At 36.4% G+C, this 21,304-nt stretch overlaps 1 protein-coding gene across 2 annotated transcripts; it reads right to left on the reverse strand.

Annotated features, from left to right (window-relative positions):
* Positions 1-2,359: 2,359 nt before the first annotated feature.
* Positions 2,360-20,620, reverse strand: LOC126972065 (threonine--tRNA ligase 1, cytoplasmic). 2 transcript variants are annotated; one of them, XM_050818642.1, is made up of 14 exons: positions 20,506-20,620; positions 19,950-20,194; positions 18,905-19,076; positions 16,055-16,132; positions 15,332-15,589; positions 14,198-14,344; positions 13,301-13,410; positions 12,355-12,510; positions 10,550-10,727; positions 8,545-8,667; positions 7,277-7,455; positions 5,213-5,387; positions 4,242-4,356; positions 2,360-3,444 (listed from the first exon to the last, which is right to left on the reverse strand). In XM_050818642.1, exons 1-14 carry the CDS (start codon positions 20,554-20,556, stop codon positions 3,290-3,292), a joined length of 2,142 nt encoding a protein of 713 aa, XP_050674599.1. In that variant the 5' UTR covers positions 20,557-20,620; the 3' UTR covers positions 2,360-3,289. The 2 variants fall into 2 exon arrangements, with proteins under 2 accessions (XP_050674599.1, XP_050674598.1); XM_050818641.1 differs by having other exon boundaries at positions 20,382-20,530.
* Positions 20,621-21,304: the final 684 nt, after the last annotated feature.

Genomic DNA, 21,304 nt, shown 5'->3' on the forward strand with positions numbered 1-21,304 from the left:
ATATTGAAAGCAAGGGGGAAGGCTTGTCAGTTAGCCTGGATATAGCGAAGGCCTTTGAGCGTGTATGGCACAAGTCGCTCCTCTCAAAACTTCCATCATTTGGGCTTCCCGAGAGCTTATGCAAGTGGACCTCCAGCTTCCTCATTGGGCGCAGCATACAAGTTGTTGTCGACGGTTTTTGCTCGAATCCTAAGCCCGTGAACGCTGGAGTGCCCCAAGGCTGTGTGCTATCTCCCACGCTGTTTCTTCTGCATATCAATGATATGTTGGACACCTCCAACATACATTGCTATGCTTACGACAGCATTGGTGATGCCGTATACACGGGCCATGCAGGTCTCTCGCGGGAAAACGTCGACCAGTGCCGGGAGAAAGTTGTTTTTTTTATCGAGTCCTCTCTCGAGAAGGTCGCGGAATGGGGTAAATTGAACCTTGTCCAATTTAACCCCCAGAAGACTCAAGTTTGCGCGTTTACCACTAAAAAAAACCCTATTTGTCGTATCACCGCTCTTCGATAACACTTCCCTTAAAGCCTCGCCTAGTATCGGAATACTGGATCACGAAATCTCGAGCGATTCCCAATTCCGTGGCCATCTGGAGGGCCACAAAAAAAAAGCCAAATTGGCTTCGAAGAAGCTGGGCGTCATCAATAGAGCACGGCAATACTTCAGGTCGGCCCACATACTAGCGCTCTACAAAGCGCAGGTCCGGCCACACATGGAGTATTGCTGTCATCTCTGGTCTGGCGCACCCCAGTATCAGCTCGATCCACTTGACCGCGTGCTACGCAGAGCAGCTCGAATTGTCGGGGACCCAGTGCTCTGTGAACGGCTGGATCACTTGGCGTTGCGTAGAGACGTCGCTTCATTGTGTGTCTTCTACCGCATTTATCACGGGGAGTGTTCCGAAGAGCTGTTTAGCCTGATTCCTGCCGCCGAATTCCACCTTCGCATGACACGCCACAAGTTAGGATATCATCCCCACCATCTGGATGTGTGGCGGTCCTCCACAGTGCGGTTTTCAAGGAGCTTTCTTCCACGTACTACACTACTGCTGTGGAATGAGCTTCCTTGTGCGGTGTTTCCGGGACGATACGACATGGGTACCTTCAAAAAGAGAGCGTACAACTTCCTTAAAGGCCGTCAACGCTCTTGTGATTCCTCTGGTGTTGCAAGAGAATGTGGGCGGCGGTGATCACTTAACACCAGGTGACCCGTACGTTCGTTTGTCCTCCTATTCCATCAAAAAAGGTACTTATCTACTGAAATACATTTATTTACAATTCATCTGGATATTTTGTACATACACTTTTGAATGGTCTTATATGCCTGAAATTAATTATATTACATATAAGAGTTAGATCTTTCAACTGATTTTGAATAAGTAAACTTTTATTCTAAACTGCTAAATGCAAAATTAGATTTGCAAAAAATTAAGGCTGTTTGGTCACTTCATATTTATAGTTAGCCCCTTGAAACTTCTTTAGGCGCATGAGGGTAAAATTTTTACGAATGAAACGCAATTATAATAATATTAGCGTGAGGAAATTGGCAGCGTTTTTGTCTTAAAATCGAAGATGGCCGCCGCGCAAAATTATGATTTCAACAATATGGATATCGTATCCGAGGTTCTCGAGAGTGCAGAGAACGGATTTGGGATCATTTCTTTTAAAGATAAATTATCACTAATACATTTCATACTTCCTCAACGTTAATTTAAAACCAGATAGGTACCACCAGTCCCAGAAATAAAGCAGCCTTTATATACTATTTTTTTGCCTCGCACAGCCACCGGTTTCTGCAGTGTTTCACGAAATACAACTCAGGGATCTTCAAGACATACTCCCACTTTAAAGACCGGCAACGCATCTCATGACCCAGGGGTGTTGCGATGTCCATAGGCAGTTACCTCAACCACTCCCCATCATATGAGCCTATTGCATGTTTGTCCCCTTTTATATAAAAAAAAAAACAGTATTATAATTAATCAATCAATCAGTTAAAATAAAAAATCCAGTTGAAAATTTATCATAATTTGACGGCTCATCATATCGTACACCTAAAAGATAATTTTTATTTATTTATTCGTATGTAATAACTTATTATTCCTGAATACTAATGGTTTTCACAACCACTCATCCCAATTGAATCAATAATAAAACTCGAAAAAAGAATTTTGTTGCTAAAACTTTTATAAATACAAGTTTTACGCACCATTAACTCAAAACATTGCATTATTGTATGAAACATAAAATTTATTCAAAATACTTGTTATTTTAAATTTTGTTGGAATCAAGATAATTTTGGAAGTAATGTTATATTTATAAATGCAGTTTCGGGGTGAAATAAAACCAAATAGATTTATGTAGTAGCTGTATTTAGTACCCTTCAAATGAATGTAGAACTTAAGTGCAACCAGATGGGCTAATTAAATTACTAATGAAATGAGAAGTGAAACAAAAACGAATTATTTCCTAATAAACATAACATTTTTGCTTAGTGATAAGAAAGTACTATTTTCTAAGTGTCGACAGGTTTATACTGTTTCTACCTTATTTATTTACTGTTGACATTTTTATATAATTACAAAAACTACTTGGTGAGTATGCAAAGTGTAAAAGTCAGATAACCATTCAAAAAGGTGACAATGTACTTGAAATTTTGGGACCTTTCCAATCAAATTTACAATATGTGAAATAAAATAAATCAGTTCATACAAAATTCCAAACGCCCGGTTCAGATAATAACAAGCAGCCGAAATGGCTTAATTTCTAATGAGTTATTATCTTCTTTACAGACTTAAGTATATAAATACAATTGTTGAGAAGTGATAACGTAATAAATATCTAATGCAGTGTTAATCAAGTTTCATCTAACTCCATAAATAACAAACAAAACATAAGAGTCCATTTTATAAAGCATAAACTACATGAATGCTTATAATGAATCCATTGTAGACACCATCCCAATAACATATGTTTATCTTTTGAGAAGGCTAAAAATCTTCAATATCTTTTGTAATTTATTAAGTGTTTCACATCCGCAATCCGTAAAAATAAATTTATTTGACATGACGAGAATTATATTAAAATTCCCATGCATTTGTAAATATTGCATTTCTAATAATGTATGATTTTCTCCGAAATCCTTGCTTGTTAAGTCATGTTTTAAGTATCAAGATATTCAGTGTGAACAACATATATTTGACTCAAAAGGGATATCTGTACAAATAATAAATATAAAATAATTCCAACTTGAATGAATAATTTATTGTATTATATGAGTCTCTGTTACTTCAACAGCTGGCTATCTTCTGCCAGGGTCTTGTCGCGCGCCAGTTTACCGAAGTGTTCGATGAGCGCGTCTACGGACATCTCTCCATGCACCTTGTTATCTCTGGTACGAATGTTCACCGTGTTCGATGTCTTCTCGCGTTCCCCCACCACTGCCAACAAATAATTCTATGTAAGAAACTTGATGTCATAGAACGAGTTCCAACATTTAATTGCCGTCCCACTGGTTGTTCTTATGAGTTATAAGAATGGGTGTTCTAAGAAGAATGAAGGGGTTAATAATTTACATTCTCATGATCCTTCTTTGTTCAACCAGTGTGTGTTGACAGTGATGACTTACAGTATGCAGACATGGTCGCTTACTATGGCCCTGATGAGAAAGCTCATGGTCTCTCAGAGGGCAATATAGGGGGCTTTGGTTGGAGCTTCCCTGCGAGATCGAATCAGAAATGAGAAGATCCATAGGAGAACCGTCACCAAAATAGCCTAAATGTTTGCGAAACTGAAGTGGCAGTGTCCAGCGCACATAATTCAACGGAAAACCCTTGGGGCAGTAAAGTCCTTGAATGGCGACCATGTACCGGAAAACGCAGTGTTGGTGAGCCAGATGGACAGATGAACTGGTCAAGATAGCCAGAATACGTTGGATGAGGGCAGTTCAATCCAATCAATCTTTGGGGAGATCTTTGGAGGAGACCCTTTTTCAGCAGTGGACGTCTTCTGGCTGATATAAATGATCCCACTTTAATTAATTTCCTCCAAACCGTGGAAGTATATACAGAAGGAAAATTTTATGAAGAGATTACTATAGAAATGATCTGATGAAGTAAGATCTTCAGAATGTTTTGGCAGGTCTCATGGTTCTCACACATTTTGTTTTGGTTATTTAAAATTCATCAGTTATGAAGACACACTTAAAGTTTTCGCTCCAATTATGTGGCGAACTCACCAAGGATATAGTTGAACTGTGCGAGCTGCGCGTTCCGCACTTTCTTATTGAGCGTGTCGCCCGCGTCCGTGTCCACCTCGCACATAAAACCACTCGCGAACAGTTTATCCTTTACCTATATAAACAAACAATATATTACATAAATTATAAAGTGCGTGACCAAGATATGATGTGCCATTTTGAAATTAAAATGAGCTCAGCAAAAATGAACACATAATATAAGTTTTATTGCCCGTATGGAGTTTCGGTAACTGTACTCGCACCATATTTGCCCAAGCTGAATTAAAGAAAACAATTAAACTTTTCATTTAATAGCCTGAGGGCGGTTGTTCCATTCCCAATCGGTGGAATCATTAAGAAAGTCATTTATGTTACAGAAACCTTTACAACACAAACGTTTTTTAACAATTCTTTTGAGTATCGTAGTACTTTTGGTATACATTTTCTGGGATCTTGTTGTAAAAGGATATACATCGCCCCACCAAAAGACTTACTAACTCGTCTTAACCTAGTAGTAGGCATAACAAGATTATGTTAGTTCCTCTTTTTTTATAAAAATAAGGGACGAGACGTGCACGACTTTCAGCTCAAATGGTAATTGATACGCCCTACCCATTACATTGCAGTGCCGCTCAGGATTATTGAAAAACCCAAAAATTCTGAGCGGCACTACAATTATAGCGCTCGTCACCTTGAGACATAAGATGTTAAGTCTCATTTGCCCGGTAATTTCACTAGCTATGGGGCTCTTCAGACCGAAACACAGTAATGTTTACGCAATACTGCTTACGCCAGAAATAGGCGGCGTTGTGGTACCCATAAACTAGCCGGCATCCTGTGCAAAGAAGCCTCTCACTAGTAGTTATGTGTACTACACTTTTCCAATAAACATTTGATCTTTCTTATTTAGACCTATTTGATTTAGTACATATTCAATAGAGTAACCCATTTCAATTGAATAGTGTAGTGACCTGTGTGGCGTACTCGTCGAAGGTGGGTCCGACCGGCACGACACAGGCCTGTCGCGGGCTCAGCCAGAAGGGCCACTTGCCGGCGTACGACTCGCTGAGGATGGCTATCATGCGCTCCACCGAGCCCAGGATCGCGCGGTGGATGATCACCGGCCGCTTCTTCTCGCCCGACTCACTGTCCAAACAACAACACATTTAATTTATACCAGCACTTACGAACAATGCAGAATTTCAAACCAAACCTAAAGAGTTGAACAAACATATTCTTGGTCGCGTTCTTTATTTCTGAAAGTCGTGTCCCTAATTAAAGGTTTTAGTAACGTTGTTCACTAAAGCCTTCTACTGTTTTCGGTCCTCCGCCTTTCCTATTGCGCTCGTAAGTGTCCTGATATTGACCGACCAACGGCTAGTCGATCGACTTTTGCCCTCCGCCTAGCCTATATGACTATCAGTTCGTCTAAAATACCCCAAGATCTTTTGATAGCAAATAGTGGATAATCTATTGCCAATGCGAAGTTGCTCCAGGATAGACTTATTGTTATCTTAGCCCTCCACAGTATCCGAAGCATCCTTCTCCATCACCACATCTCAAACGCGTCAATCTTTTTCCTCTCTGCCGCTCGGATCGTCCACACTTGAGCCAGGAACAAAGATACTACGGTTTATAAATTTTGTGGTTAATAATTGTAGTGTTTTCGAACGGTTGGCGAAGCTATAACGTCCATTACTTATTTTAAGAGCTTTGGAGGCGTAATCCCTAGAGATGAAGGTTCGTTTACCGCGTCGTCCAAAACTTTTGGAGCAGTTTAATTTATTTTCCCGACAGTGACGGAAATCACTTTATCTACACCCATGCTTTAAATCCTCTATTAAAGATGCTGAAACAGTTAGCTTATTGCCAACATTAAAACACCTAATGTTCCATAATAACCATAACATCATCCAAACGAGTGTTGTAATGTTGTACTGAATTTCATAACAACACACCTATGTTTTTTTTTTCGATCCCTTCATGCGCAAAGAGTTTCAACAGACAGCCACATTTTTTATGCTCGATGCGTGGTATCTGTTTCAAAAAAATAACATTTACGTTTACGCGCGTTTCACACTACCAGAACGTCGCGGGCCGTAAAAAAAAGTAGGTTTTTCGAATCCCCGCCATTTTTCTTCGATATTTTTATTATTTTGTTTACAAAAGATGAACATTTAGTGTAGACGCTGCAAAAGAACATTATATTCGAGTGAATTTTAATTATCGCACTATGCAAAATGTAAATTACTACTAAAATAAATAATTGTTTCATTAATACTTAGTTTATTTGTATATAATCAGTAATGGATGATATTAGGTTACTACTAGGAATGGTTTTTTAATGTTAGCAGTAAGCTAACTGTTTCAGAATCTTTTAGAGGATTCATATTTTGTGTAGATAAAGTCTTGAATGCAACTGTTGATAGTTAGATATTAAAACACTCATGTGATACTATTATCATCGTGTCCACAATCCACATTCGTGTTTTAATACACCTTATTACACAACAGTTGCATAAATAACTATTAAAAATATCTTAAAGCACTGTCTTTCTGTCAGCATTTTAGTAAAGGTAATATAAGATAGTTTTTGTCCTGTAAATTATTGCCTGAGGAGTTGAAAGTATGTATGGGAATCAAACATTTCGCAAGCAAGGGATATAAAATTCATACAAAAAAAAAGATTTACTTTCTGCATGCATTTTTATTATTATCTAAGAAAACGATTTCAATATTACACTACAACGCAATTGGAACGCATTTTAAGGAATTCGTGTTTAAAGTTTAATAAATATTAGTGTATTCCATATATGTGGGTTGGGCTACTATGCATGATGTCATTTAGAGAGTGACAGTAGGGTTGCCATTTTTCGTCAGTCCATTATTATGAATCACGTGACCAGTTTTGTGTTCTTAACTCAATTTCGACATGATTGTGGTTTGGAACGTTTTTCTGGAATTACGTCCAATTTATGTGCGCGATAAAAAAGTAAAAGCGAAGTTGGGTGGAGATGCTAGTATATATAACGTACCTCACGTATGACAGGTTGAATCTCTCCGGCAGCTGGAAGTCCAGTTGGATGGTGGCACACTGGTGCGAGCGTCGAAGGGCATCCTGGATGGTGATGTCGATCTTAGGACCGTAGAACGCTCCATCACCGGGGTTCAGTTGCCATGGTTTGCCAAACTTGTTCAGTGAATCTTCTAACGCCTGAAAAGATGTGGTGGGAGTTTTAATATAAAGCTGACGTATTAACGTACTTTCGATTATAATAAAACGTCATTCAGATTCGAACACATCAGTTACGAGGAGTGTTAGTTAGTTATGTCGGTTAGTTTGGACCGGCTCTCAGATGGCCGGTTTACTGCCTAGGAATCGGATCACCTACATACCTATAAACGTCATATATATTGCGAGATTAAAGAGAAACCTTTTTGGAGGAGAATGATCTACCAGGTGATAGCTAGAACTGTCTAGAGTTAAAAAATTATAATAACATTGCATTGTTTGACTTTCTATCGTTATAAACTATTCAATCGGCTTTAAAATTAAACATTATACATTGAAAAGTAGAGTGTTTTTAATAAGAGAAAGAAAGTAAAACGAAACTTTGAATTAAATAAATTTCTTTTATCTTACCAAAAAAGTATGAATTATTCAATACAAAATGTCACTTCCATACTTTAACCCTTATTCATACTTTATGGTAGATTGAAAAACAGTAAGTCTACAAGATTTGTATGCACTATTACCCACTTTGGTATTTATTATGAGAACAGATGATAAAATGACGAGAAAGAATAATTGAGCAGATTTAAATGGCATATACTTACACGATATAATGGGAGTGGAGCGACCACCCTCAGGCTATTAAATAATAAGTTTAATTGTACAATATTACTTTGTATACATATTATTTAGATGAAAAAAAACCCCGTTGAGTTTTTTGCGCCAGTTTTTCACTTTTAGTTTATGGCTTTCAATAAGTGATGTCACATCCTATTTTGAATAAAAATATTTGAATTTGATTGACATGCGGATAACTTTCTTTAAGGCCGGCAACATCCCTGTAACACCTCTGGTGTTATAAGAGGATGTGTGTGGCAGTGATCACTCAAAATTAGGTGACCCGTACGATGGTATGTCCTCCTCTTCCACAAAAAAAAATAAATTACATGAAATAGTGACAGAAAGATAACAGTACTGCCCGGGTTGAATACTGAACATATAGTTAGTTCTAATTCAAACAATTTTATATTTACACCAGTGTAAATTACTTAACTATGATAAGTAAGTTACCTTTTCAGCATGATTCCAAGATTCTAGATCTCCAAGATACTTTTCAGGTCTAGTTGACAGCTTGAGTTGGAATGTGAAACCGAATCTTGAATAGATGTGCTCTAGGAAATTCAGGCAGCCATTCTGAAAATTAAAATGTTATTTGATGTAATAAATATGCCCTATATTCACACGAATTATGGAAGGTCTAATCTATGTATGGGGTGGACAATATCCTGATAAGGGTTCTAAAATCTCTGTACAGGGATTCTCAAGCCTGTGTTCGTATTAATGGTGCTGGTTTGATATCTCCAAAGGTGTCAGACAAGGTTGTGTAGCCTCTCCTAGGTTGTTCAACCTATTCATGGATAGATGAATGATGTGAGAGAAACGTAATGTGGAATCAATATGGAAGGGTTGTATGTTAAGTGTCTCTTGTACGCCGATGATCAAGTCATTTTTTCATCATCGGTAAATGAGTTGCAACAAATGATGGACTGCTTGAACGGGAGCTTTAAAGCGAGAGAGAGGTTGAAAGTAAATGCAAGAAAGACGAAAGTGATGGTATTTGAGAAGGATGAAAGGTTGACTGAGTAATATCACGATTGAAGATGAAAGGGTAGAACAAGTTACAGAATTCGTATATTTGGGTAGCATCTTTACAAGAGACGGAAGATATGAAGGTGATATTGAAAGGAGAGTGACTACGGGAAACTGTGTGAATGGAGCTCTTCATGCGTTTATAAACGGTCAGACTGTGCCAATAGAAGCGCGAATGGCTGTACATAATGGAGTGCTTGTCGCCACGTTAATGTATGGAAGTGAGAGTTGGGTATGGCAGAAGAAGCATAAAAGCAGAATAAACGCAGTTGAGATGCGATCACTGCGTAGTATGTACGTATACTGACTGATAGAATTCCGAATGCGGTAATACGAGCGCGCAGTGGTTTGAAAGAGGATGTTGTGACAAGGACTGAAAAAGGAATGCTGAAATTGTTTGGACACGTGGAGCGAATGAGTGAAGAAGGAATGACGCATCAAATATATAAGGCAAGTGTGTGTGGGCAAGTCGGTCGCGGGAGAGTTCGTAGAACATTCGTCGACCAAATTGAGGACGTTTTGAGAAAAGGAAAGGTCCGAAGCACCCGGAACCGGCGAGCATGTATGAAAAGAGTAATGAATGTAGAGGAAGCGCGTGAGGTTTGTAAGGATAGAGGCAAATGGCATTCTATTGTCTCTATTGTCTATTGTCTCTATTGCCTACCCCGACGGGAACAAGGCGTGAGTGTGTGTTGGTGTGTATATTCACAATATTAAAATCATGTTTGGATGGGTGAAAGAATGGAAGACTTTTTTTATGACAAGAAGGGATGAGACAAGCAGAAGAGTCAGCTGATGGTAGTTGCTCATTTGCCGATCAGTTTCTGAGCGGCACTACAGTTGCGCTCGTCACCTTGAGACGTAAGATGTTAAGTCTCGTTTGCCCAGTAATTTCACTAGCGACACCACCCTTTTGATCGAAACACAATAATGTTGACACATTACTGCTTTACAGCAGAAATAGGCGCCGTTGTGGTACCCATAATCTAGCTGGCATCCGGTGCAAAGAAGCCTGGTACCACTGGTAAACATGGAACACATCGGATTTGCCGCAGTCACCGATCTCATGAGATCATTTAGCAAATTGGAGGTTAATTTTATGACTTGATTGAGTTTCACTCTTTAAATGACATCATGACTTAGTAACCCAACCCACATATATGGAATACACTATATTAATATTTATTAAACTTTAAATACGAATTCCTTAAAATGTGATGTTTATGGCTTTTTCAGAAACTACATCCTACTTGACATCTTATGTGACGAGGGCAATTGTAATGCCACTCAGAATTTTTGCGTTCTTCAATAATCCTGAGCGGCACTGCATTGTAATGGGCATGTCGTATCAATTGCCATCAGCTGAACGTCCTGCTCGTCTCGTGCCATATTTTCATAAAAAAAAATGTTTAAACAAACAACTCACCATCTCCTGTTCAATATGTTGCGGAGCGCAGAATATATGCGCGTCATCTTGCTGGAACCTGCGTACCCGCGTTAGGCCGGTTAGAGCCCCGCTCAGTTCGTTGCGGTGCAACACGCCGAAGTCAGCCAACCGCAGTGGCAACTCACGCCACGACCGCACGCGATTATCAAACATAAGGCTGTGGGAATACAAGTTATTATGATTTAAATTATTTGGCTAATGCTGTTCAAGCGATTGTTCAACGCCTGTATGAAGAAGAGTTTTACGAGACTTCAAGCTTTCCTACTGCCATGAAACAAGAATGTTCAAGCAGTGCATCGGGGACCCAGTGGTCTGTGAACGGCTGGATCACTTGGCGTTGCGTAGAGAAGTCGCTTCATTGTGTCTTCTACCGCATTTATCACGGGGAGTGTTCAGAAGAGCTGTTTAACCTGATTTCTGCCGGCGAATTTCACCTTAGCACGATACATCACAAGTTAGGATATCATCCCCACCATCTGGATGTGTGGCGGTCCTCCACAGTGCGGTTTTCGAGGAGCTTTCTTCCACGTACTACAAAGTTGTGGAATGAGCTTCCTTGTGCGGTGTTTCCGGGACGATACGACATGGGTGCCTTCAAAAAAAGCGCGTACACCTTCCTTAAAGGCCGGCAACGCTCTTGTGATTCCTCTGGTGTTGCAAGAGAATGTGGGCAGCGGTGGTCACTTAACACCAGGTGACCCGTACGCTCGTTTTTTCTCCTATTTCATAAAAAAAGCAGTGTTTCGGTTTATGAAATTTCATTTATTATGTCGAATACAGTATACATTATAGATCTTAAATTTATTGTAGTGTCTTCTATTCAGGTAATATAAATGAGAAATTATATTTATTTAAATAAAATGTAAAGGCCGCTGTGAAGTTACTGGGATAAGAATTAAGATCGAAGCGCAATTGCAATGCCACTCAGAATTTTGGGTTCAGGCAGGGCGTGTCACTTACCATTATGAGAATGTCTGGATTGATTCCTCTCATAAAAGAAAATTTGGATCTGTGGAACCACGAGAGCACAATGACGGTAGTTTTGTAATAATAGGCAAATTGGTACAACTATAAAAAACGGATCAACAATCATCTTTTTAGTAGTTAGTAGCGTAATCGCCTCCAAAGCACAGAATTGTTGGGCATAAAAGTGGCAGCAGAAATGAACTGTATGCTATTAGTATACATACAGTAAACACCATAAGATAGGAGTCAGGTGCTGGGATTACCTTAAAATAATAAAACTATCAATGTCAGTCGGATTTGCACACGAATGGTTTTTTTGTAATGAAAATAAGGGATGAGACGTCAGTCGGATCAATGTAAATTAGGGATGAGACAAGCAGCACGTTCAGCTGATGGTAATTGTTACGTCCTGCTCATTATAATGCAGTGCCACTCAGGATTCTTGAAAAACCCAAAAATTCGGAGAGGCACTACAATTGCGCTCGTCACTTTGAGAAGGTGTTAAATCGCTACAGCGCCCTTCAATTAAAACACAGTAATGTTAACACATTATTGCTTCACAGCAGAAATAGGTGCCGGTGTGGTACCCATAATCTAGCCGGCATCCTGTGCAAAGGAGCCTCCCACCGGTGGTATTGTATCAAAAGCAGACAGCTGATTTATATTAACTGTGGCAATTTTACACTGTCTTTGTAATTTCATCTTCATTTATTCATTTTCATATAAGTTGTCATTCATATTTAAGTATCATCTGTAAGCCATTGGTTTGATAAAGTAAGTAAAAAAAATGATAAAAGTAGCAATTAGATATCACTTACCAATGCCCAGGACAGTTCATAGGTTTGAGAGCAAAGGTTTCCTTCTCAATGTCAAACGAGAACATATTCTCGGCATAGTGGGCCCAATGCCCTGATGTCTGCCACAGCTTAGCATTGTACATGTTTGGTGATACAACCTCCTGGAATCCACGGACCCTGAAATATTAATAGAATTTATCACAGCAAAATTAGTTAATTGTTGTTTAAAAATAAGCTTGCGGACAAAGGACTAAATACAGTGTGAATGATGGATTCAATGCACAATATCTTATTTGTTTTATACTAGTAATGCAACTGTCATTTAAATATTATAATGTATAAATTCTTGTCCCCATTTACAAAACACCATTCATGAACTTAATTTAAAATTAATCTTATACATAAAATTCTCGTGTCACAATGTTAGTTACTCCTCCGAAACAGCTTTACTGGTTTTTAGCAAATTTTATATGCTTATTCAGTAGGTCTGAGAATCGGCTACTATCTATTTTTCATCCCCCTAAATGTTAAAGGTAGTCCATCCCAAATTTTAATATTTTTATTTTTTGACATTTTATTTTATTTTAATTTTATTATCATTCAGCATTGAAAAATACATACAAATTAAAATTTTCGCCCTTCTACAATCTACAACTATTTTCGAATCACGATTTTTATATTATTCTGTTCCATCCACCAAACCGCTTTAGGGTTGCAAGATGGCAATCGAATACAATAATTGTAGTACGATATATTTGGTAGGTCTGAGAATCGGATGCATCAAAATTTTAATAACTGATTTTTTTTAATATGTTATATGGCAATACAACATTTGCTGGGTCAGCTAGTTAAATATATAATATTGCGATACTGTCATTGTATATAGGTGATATTATTATAACAATTATTTATTATTATACAAGGAAGACTTAATTGCTAGCACTTAAGTACTTAATCTATAACATACCTGTATTGCTCTCTGATAAACTGCACAAGAGTATTATATATATGGGCACCCCTTGGCTGGAAGAAGCAGGAGCCAGGTGACAGCTCATGGAAGAAATACAGTTCTTGCTCCTGTACAAGCAAGATATCATAGTTAAAAACAGCGAAAAAATTCGAGGATACACCAGCAAACAGCAATGTCATTATCACCTTCAATTTGTAATACAGAATTTGAGATACTGTGCAGCACATTGACTCGGGTATAAAATGCATAAAAGACATTTATTTTCTCAAAATTGATTCCTTTAGAATTCTTTTTGATGTCATTTCTTATACTACTAGATACTACTACCGCTTCGGAAACAAATGGCGCTCTGAGAGAGAAGAAGCGGCGCAAGAAACATATATGCATATACAAAGCTCATCATGCCTTAAGCAGGTAACACTGATGTAATTCCTCTTGTTTTACAAGAGGTACACTCATCACTTGACTTAAATAAGTAAGCAAAAGAAGAACTAATATTTAGCAACAAGAAATTAAAGGAAATCAATAAAATGTTAACTAAAAATATTAAACCTTCTATGATAGGCAAGTGCACCGCGGTGTGCCATAGATCGGCGCCATTTTGGGGCGCGCGCAACGTCAATTTTAACGCATTTATTTTACGTGTATTAATAGATTGCTTATAATTAGTATGATATTAGAGAATATATAATAGAACTATTGAAACAAGCTATAAGACGATGCATAATAAACTATCTCACAAACAAAATGAGAGCCAGAACTATGTTAGGGCGTAGTGTGCCGAATGTCACCTACGATTCTGGTGTATATGAAAGATCTATGGCACTATAAATTGCACTGCTCGATTTTGAAAGGTAACTTGTAATCAACCCAAATATTTTCCTCTCTACTTACTTTGCCAATTTTCCTGTGATCCCTCTTGGCCGCTTCCTCTTGTATTATTTCCCATTCTTTCAACTGTTTTGGCTCTGGGAATGACACTCCGTACATTCGCTGCAAGGTTTCAGCATCAGCTTTGCCTTCCCAGTACGTTGATGAGTTCTGAAATTTACAATAACCATGATTCTGGAATTCTGGATCTTTACTTCAAAGAAACGTCTTCTGTAACTGATTGCAAATATATGTTTGCTTTAGCTAGCATAACATTAGGGCCAACACACACTCACTGCATTAATGCTTAAAATAATTGATTAACAACAATACTCTGTAATAATATTTACTTCAAAAGACTAGGTTGACATCTTTATGTATATTAAAACATAAACTCACCACAAGTTATGCACATGCATGTAACCAATTTGTTATTTTTTTTAAAATGATATCAATCACTTCTAGAATTAATTAAGAGAGATTGGGGAATTGAACAAGATATTTTTTTTTAACTTATGTTTTTCCTGAAAGCTGTCAAGAAAACATTTAGCTGGAGTTGTGTGCTTGGAGGTTAGTCATGCGTGGTGTAGTATCCAGTAATACATCCATATGTTCAATATATCATCTTTGTTCTGAAGAAGATCTTGAGGGGCTCGCCTTTTTAGTCTTTTAAATGTTTGTTTTGGTTGATTCACCATTAGGGTTCTTGCCAATGGGTTAGGTTGATTGTGAATTCGTTTTGTGTATGTCAGTAGGGAGTCCTTAGCTTCATCAATTACCGTTTTAATGTTTAGATCGTGGTGTATGCGACTATTAGTGATGTGCCAAGGTGCCCCTGTTATCATACGTAAAGTTTTTGATCGAAAGTGTTGCAATATTTCAATGTTGGATATGGATGCTGTGCCCCACAGTTAAGTAAGCCGTAAGTCCAGACAGGCTTAAGCATACATTTGTACAACAGTTTATTCCCTAAAGTTTAGACTTGCATCCAATAAGAACAAGATTTATGAATAATGAGTCAGTCAAACAGTTTGCTCGGTTAGTAAGAGCACTCAGTGGGAATCATGGAGGATGTGGGTTTGAGTCCCGCATCATACATAATTTATGACTACAAATTTAATGTGTATGCATGCATAACCTTATAAAAGAAATTCATACCTTAGTGACTTTAAAAGCTTTAACTTTTCCTGTATGCCTGACATGTGGACCCCGACACAGATCTATGAGTGGGCCGCATCTGTACACTGTGGTTGTTGGCGTGTTCACCTTCTCTTTCAATATCCTCACTTTGAATGGATTGTAGTCAAACATCTCTAGTAATTGTTCCTTGGTGAGTTCCAGTCTTTCAAACGGCTGTTTCTCTTTTGCAATTTTTTTTACTAGACCTTCTACAGTCTGAAAATCTGTGGATGATATCTGAAAGTTTATAAGTTTTGAATTAGTGGCTGGGTCATAGGAAATACCATTCTCACCATTTAATTCGCATATATATAATTAAACATACAAATTAATATGACAACCGAATACACTGGTATGTGGGAGGCAAAGAATAGATTGTGACTAATATATCTGTAGGTATTAGCCACCATTGCTTGTTAGGAATTAGCCTGGAGTATGTGTCTAGAATAAAACAGCCTTTCATATAATATTTTGCACTCGCACACTTTAGTATCAGCATTGTTAGGTGATAAAGTTTTTAATATGGGAATGCACTGAATAGGGACTGAACAAATATGTTTTATCTTAAATGGTAACAACACCAGATTCACAAATTCTGTTGGCATACTAACAACTGAACTAATACATGATACAGGAAATGTTACAGAACTAAGTGTTACTTGAATATGAAGTATAATATCAATAACATTCAAAGGAACTTACCCCTTTTTCAGGATAATACATATCATAGTAAAATCCTTCCTCAATGGGTGGACCGTAACAAAGACAGCCACCATATATCTGTAAATTATTATAAAGATTAATAATGTTATAACAAAAAAATGGGATCCAAAGTGAATTATAAAAAAATAATTAAAAATTTTAAGTTTATTAATTATTTATATCTTAATATATATAAATTACGTGACACATTGTTTGTCCGCGATAGACTCCTAAACTAATGAACGGATTTTAATGGGGATTACTTCATGGAGTGCAGTTTGGTCCAACTTGAGAGATATATATGTATATATTATAGTTTTTATTTCGATTTGGGACCCATAATTATTTTTATTTTCAATATTTGTTTTGTATAGGCATTTTTTCGATGAGAGAATTTAGTGATGCACAGTTTGACAGTTCCGCTGTGAAACAATTTCATTATAACAACAGAGAGCATGTTTCATGAAATAATTCTTGATGTTTTGAATTTTTAGTGGCAAATTCCTATAAAACAGTATTTTTTTATTATGTACAGTATGTCTGTCAGGTCAGCTAGTAATATATAAATATATTTATGACCAAAGAAGTTACAATATACCAAAAATAAGAAACACCAACTTTTGTGTTTTATGTTTGTTATTCTAAACTTATTTAAAAGAGTAAGTGTATAATAAGACCATATATTTATGTTGTTCATATTTCTATATACAGGGCTATACATTATGTAGTCCATATTTCTCTTAATCTACATATTTAATATTGATATATAATAATATTGACAGACTTTTTTACACAAATTATATGCCCCAAATTAAGCATATATAGCCTGTGTTATGGGTTGCAAGACAATGAAATATTTAAGGGTCATTCCATAATAAACGTTACCAAGTCATCAGAAAAAAAAATCGGCGTAGGAAGTCAGCTATAAACTTTTTTCATAGAAAATATTCGTAACCTTCATGTCTAGATTTTTTTTTTACAAAATTCACAATATTTATCATATTTTACCTACTTGAAAGTAATGTTAGAGAGGTCGGGTCATACACTTTATTTATATGTCAATATTTGGAAACACTAAAAAAAAAGAATGAAGCTGTCAACTGTATCTTGGTTTCCGTTATAAGTGAGCGTTACTTTAAGCGTTATTTGATTCGCGCTAAAAAAATAATAAAAATATTGTATTTACTGTTTTAAGAAGAGTTTTCTAAACTGTGGTAGCAGTGTAACACCCGAAACGTAAAAGAGATATTTTTTTGTTTAATTTCTCGCCTAAGTATCTTTAAACTAACACGATTTGCAAAAGTATTGTTATGTCGTTAATCCAATCGAATATCTAACAATGAATGCGCAAGCATGTGTTTTAATCGTTTTTTCAGTGTTTGAACACCCGAAACGTTTCGGGTGTTACACAATTTCAAAGACAATTTTATACTGCTTTTACTTACCTACTTGCTCTTCCCCGCAGCATCTAATTAGCGTTATAAGAAGGAAAAAGAAGATGGAATAATGTCCATAAGGTCTTAAATTGGAACAACGTTTAAGGGTCCACAAAGTTAGAGCGCATAAGGCAAAGAAAAAAATTAAGTTTTTTGTTATTATCCCATATGATACGTTGCCGGCCCTTTAGGTGGGAATATGCTATTTTCTCGAAGGTACCTAAGTCGTTTCGGTTCCGGAAAACAGCAGCCGGTAATTGATTCCACAAAGTGGCTGTGGGAGGCAAGAAGTTTCTTGAAAAACGCGCGGTTGTGGATTGCCAGACGTCAACGTAATACGGGTGGTATTTTGGATTCACTCCCCGTAGGATCTTGATGTGCTTACATACATTTTAAAAAGCAGAAGTTAGAAGTGACTTCAATCCTGACTCGGGACCTGTACCTAGTTCCTCAGGTAAACTGCAGGCTGATCAAACAGTAAAAAACAGCTTAAGCACAGTGATGTTTACACTCATTCAGAAGAGGATGAAATTTTCACGTTTTAGAAAGTAGTTGGAGATAAAGCAACCACATTCAGACGTGATGAAGATATCTATGATTTGCGATACGAGAATATAATAAGCGTGTTGCCTTCTCCTATTTTTAAACTAAAGGTGATAATATGAACTACAAATTCCCAGTAGAATTTGTAGCCCATAAATTCCTTATATGTATATTCATTTCGTACTCGTAACACCCGAAACGAAGCATCTGTAACACCCGAAACAGGTAATTTTATTAATTAAAATTAATGGAAAATTGATAACTAACTTTTAATTACGTCTTTACATGGGCTAATGTATATAGTTTGAATTGTTATAAATTAAACTGGAGATTACTGGGAAAATTCGCTGAATTATGCATATTAAGACAGATGGTCAGAAGGTAGAGGCAATTTCGTGTAACACCCGAAACAGCTACTTATTTGTAATTTTCTCTTTAATGCTTAAATATTTTAAAAATACAATTTTAGGAAAATAAAATTTTACCCAACAAGTGTGTGATTCAATAGTTATAAAATCTAGTTGCTAATACTACTTCTAATAAAACATACTTTAATGAGTTCACATGTAACACTCGAAACGATGGAATGACCCAAGAATACAATATACTTACTTAAACAAACATAAATACATATATATAAACATACATAAATACATTTAAACATCCATGACTCATAAAACAAACATCCATATTCATCATATAAATGCTTGCACCTACCGGGATTCGAACCCGGGACCTCTAGCTTAGTAGGTAGGATCACAATATTTGTCTATATATTTAATAAAAAGTATTTAAACTTAATTGAGTCATCAGACAACATTGTCTATTAATGTTTATGAAGTCTTCTACATCAAGAAGATTATTTGCATACCCTTTCCATAGCTTCACCAAGCATATGTGCTGAGGAGTGCCAGAAGACAGCTTGAGCATCTGTATTGTCCCACCGCAGTAACTCTAGTTTACTGTCTCCTTCAAGAGGTCTATCCAGATCCCACAGAACACCATTAACCCGAGCAATTATTGTTGAATCTGCTAGGCCTTGGCTGAAATTATAGATATTTCTTATATATATATATATATATATATATATTTCTAGTCAAAGCAATATCATGTAATACATCATTCTCATTATTTAAAAGCTTATACCCTCAGTATCATGTGAGTGGACTTCTAAATAGATTTTGAAATTATGGAAGAACAGATATTTACAGAATTGTGTGAGTGAGTCAAACAACTTATAACAAATTAAATGACTATGAATTATGCCATGATGCATCCCAGTATTAGAACTTTTGGGGTTTTCAAGAATCCTGAGCAGCACTGCATTGTAATGGGCATGGCGTATTGATTACCATCAGTTGAACATATTCCTTGTCTCATATATCATTTCCTGTCTTATTTTCATTAAAAAAAAATTGTTACAACACTGTGATAAAAACCTAGTTTGTAATCATGTGGCTAATTTAATTCCATATTTGTATCAGCTTGCTCACCAAGGTACAATAATTGTATTGATGTGATATTATACTTACAATTGACTCCAAAACTCGCTTGTAAGCAAATAAGATAAAAAAATATTTTTAAGGCTGCCAATAAATGTGATGTGATGAATGTGAAATGAGCCAGTAGCACACATAATTTTGAGAAGCAATAAAGCTACATTGATATATACATTCAATATAAATGAAATCTATGGAACATTTAAGTATATTATACTATACTATTTACACTAAACCCTACAGTCAACAATAAAATACCTCAGGAAATCAAAATATGCAAATGCTTTTATTATTATCTATATAGCCCCCAAACATTAGAACAAGGATGGATTAAGATCAGTCTACCAATATACAAATGGTATCCCATCTCAGTGTGGGGATATACAAAAGATAACTTGTATATAAGTAAATAAGTACCTGATTCCTTTTGCAACATCATAAGGAGTAGTTTTCCAGGCTTTTGCTTCTACCGTTTTACCATCTGGAAGTGTAACAACAATGCTCACATCAGCTTTTGATGCTATTTGCTCCTCATGTTGAACTTTATATTTGTCCCAAAGATCTAACCGCTTTTGTATATATTCCGGCCATGGATTTAATTCCGAGACATTACCAGTTGTCTCCTCTTTCTTCTTTTTCTCCTTCATTGCTTTCTTTTGAGACTGTAATTGAAAATATTGCATCAGAATGTTGAATTCAATAATGGGGTAACAATAATTATTACAGGCCACGCCGGTTCGTATCACACACGTTGAACTATTGTTAGGGCAGCGATAATTTTCCTAAAGATAACACTGGCATTGTAGATACACATCTTAACTTTTGTATTTATTACTAAAACCTACGAACCCATGTGGCGTAGCCTCCTTTGAAGCGCACCACGCAGGCCCTACGTACACTGATCAACTTCAGCATAACTACTTTACATGACACATTTAATTATATAAAATAGTTAAATTAATCATATCCCTGCCTTTTCTTTTATATTTAGATTTTCAACTTCGGTAGCCACCGCATCAGCCATTGTAATTACTAAAATAAAAATTTGTAACGTGGAAATGACACAAAATGATAATTGATAAACTCTTGTCAATTGTCACAATTAGACAACTGACAAGTGACAATTGACTATAAATCGAACTCGACCAAGACCCTATAGAGTGGTTTTTTGGAATATAAGGATCTTTAAAATTGAATTGAAAATTAGTAGTGAACAATTGAAATTAGCTTTTTTTTTTAAATTTAATATATTTATTTAATCAAAATAATTACCATTATGTATACTTAATACATTGCTGCCATCTAATAGGAAGCTTATTTTTGCCTTTGCGATAGAACTGTGGTGATCTAGTTTCGACAAACTTTTGTACTGCCTCCTGAGAAGAAAACTTTATATCACGTAGAAAATTTAATTAAATTAAATTTAAACTTAAATCTCATTGTTATTATATTAAGAATTCTCATTGGAGAGTTATACATTATATCTGTAGCTGTACCTACAACCAATAATATCAATTAATACAAATGTCTAATATCTATTACTTGTAACGTACCATTATAGATCGTAGAAATAGTAATCGTGCATAATAACTGTAATAAGCGTATGCCGTATATGTAGCTGTACCTACATATCTAACCTAATAATAATATTGTAAGCAACATCTGTTTGTAATAATCTCTTGATTACTGCGTTATTAGAGTCTACTTTTCTTTCTTGTAATATAACACTTATATAGAAACCCGTGGACATTGTCGTAGGCTATGCGCTTAGT

Source organism: Leptidea sinapis, chromosome 25, assembly GCF_905404315.1.
Source record: "Leptidea sinapis chromosome 25, ilLepSina1.1, whole genome shotgun sequence".
Taxonomy (NCBI): domain Eukaryota; kingdom Metazoa; phylum Arthropoda; class Insecta; order Lepidoptera; family Pieridae; genus Leptidea; species Leptidea sinapis.

What these genes read in the sequence shown, in the direction of transcription:
- LOC126972065 (XM_050818641.1), bottom strand. Translation starts at nt 20,447, where the DNA reads ATGCTGAAGTTGATCAGTGTACGTAGGGCCTGCGTGGTGCGCTTCAAA. An exon ending in TTGGTGAAGCTATGGAAAGG is followed by an intron (nt 16,133 to 18,904) that starts GTATGCAAATAA and finishes AATAATTTACAG; the next exon opens with ATATATGGTGGCTGTCTTTG. An exon ending in ATGAACTGTCCTGGGCATTG is followed by an intron (nt 10,728 to 12,354) that starts GTAAGTGATATC and finishes GTATTCCCACAG; the next exon opens with CCTTATGTTTGATAATCGCG.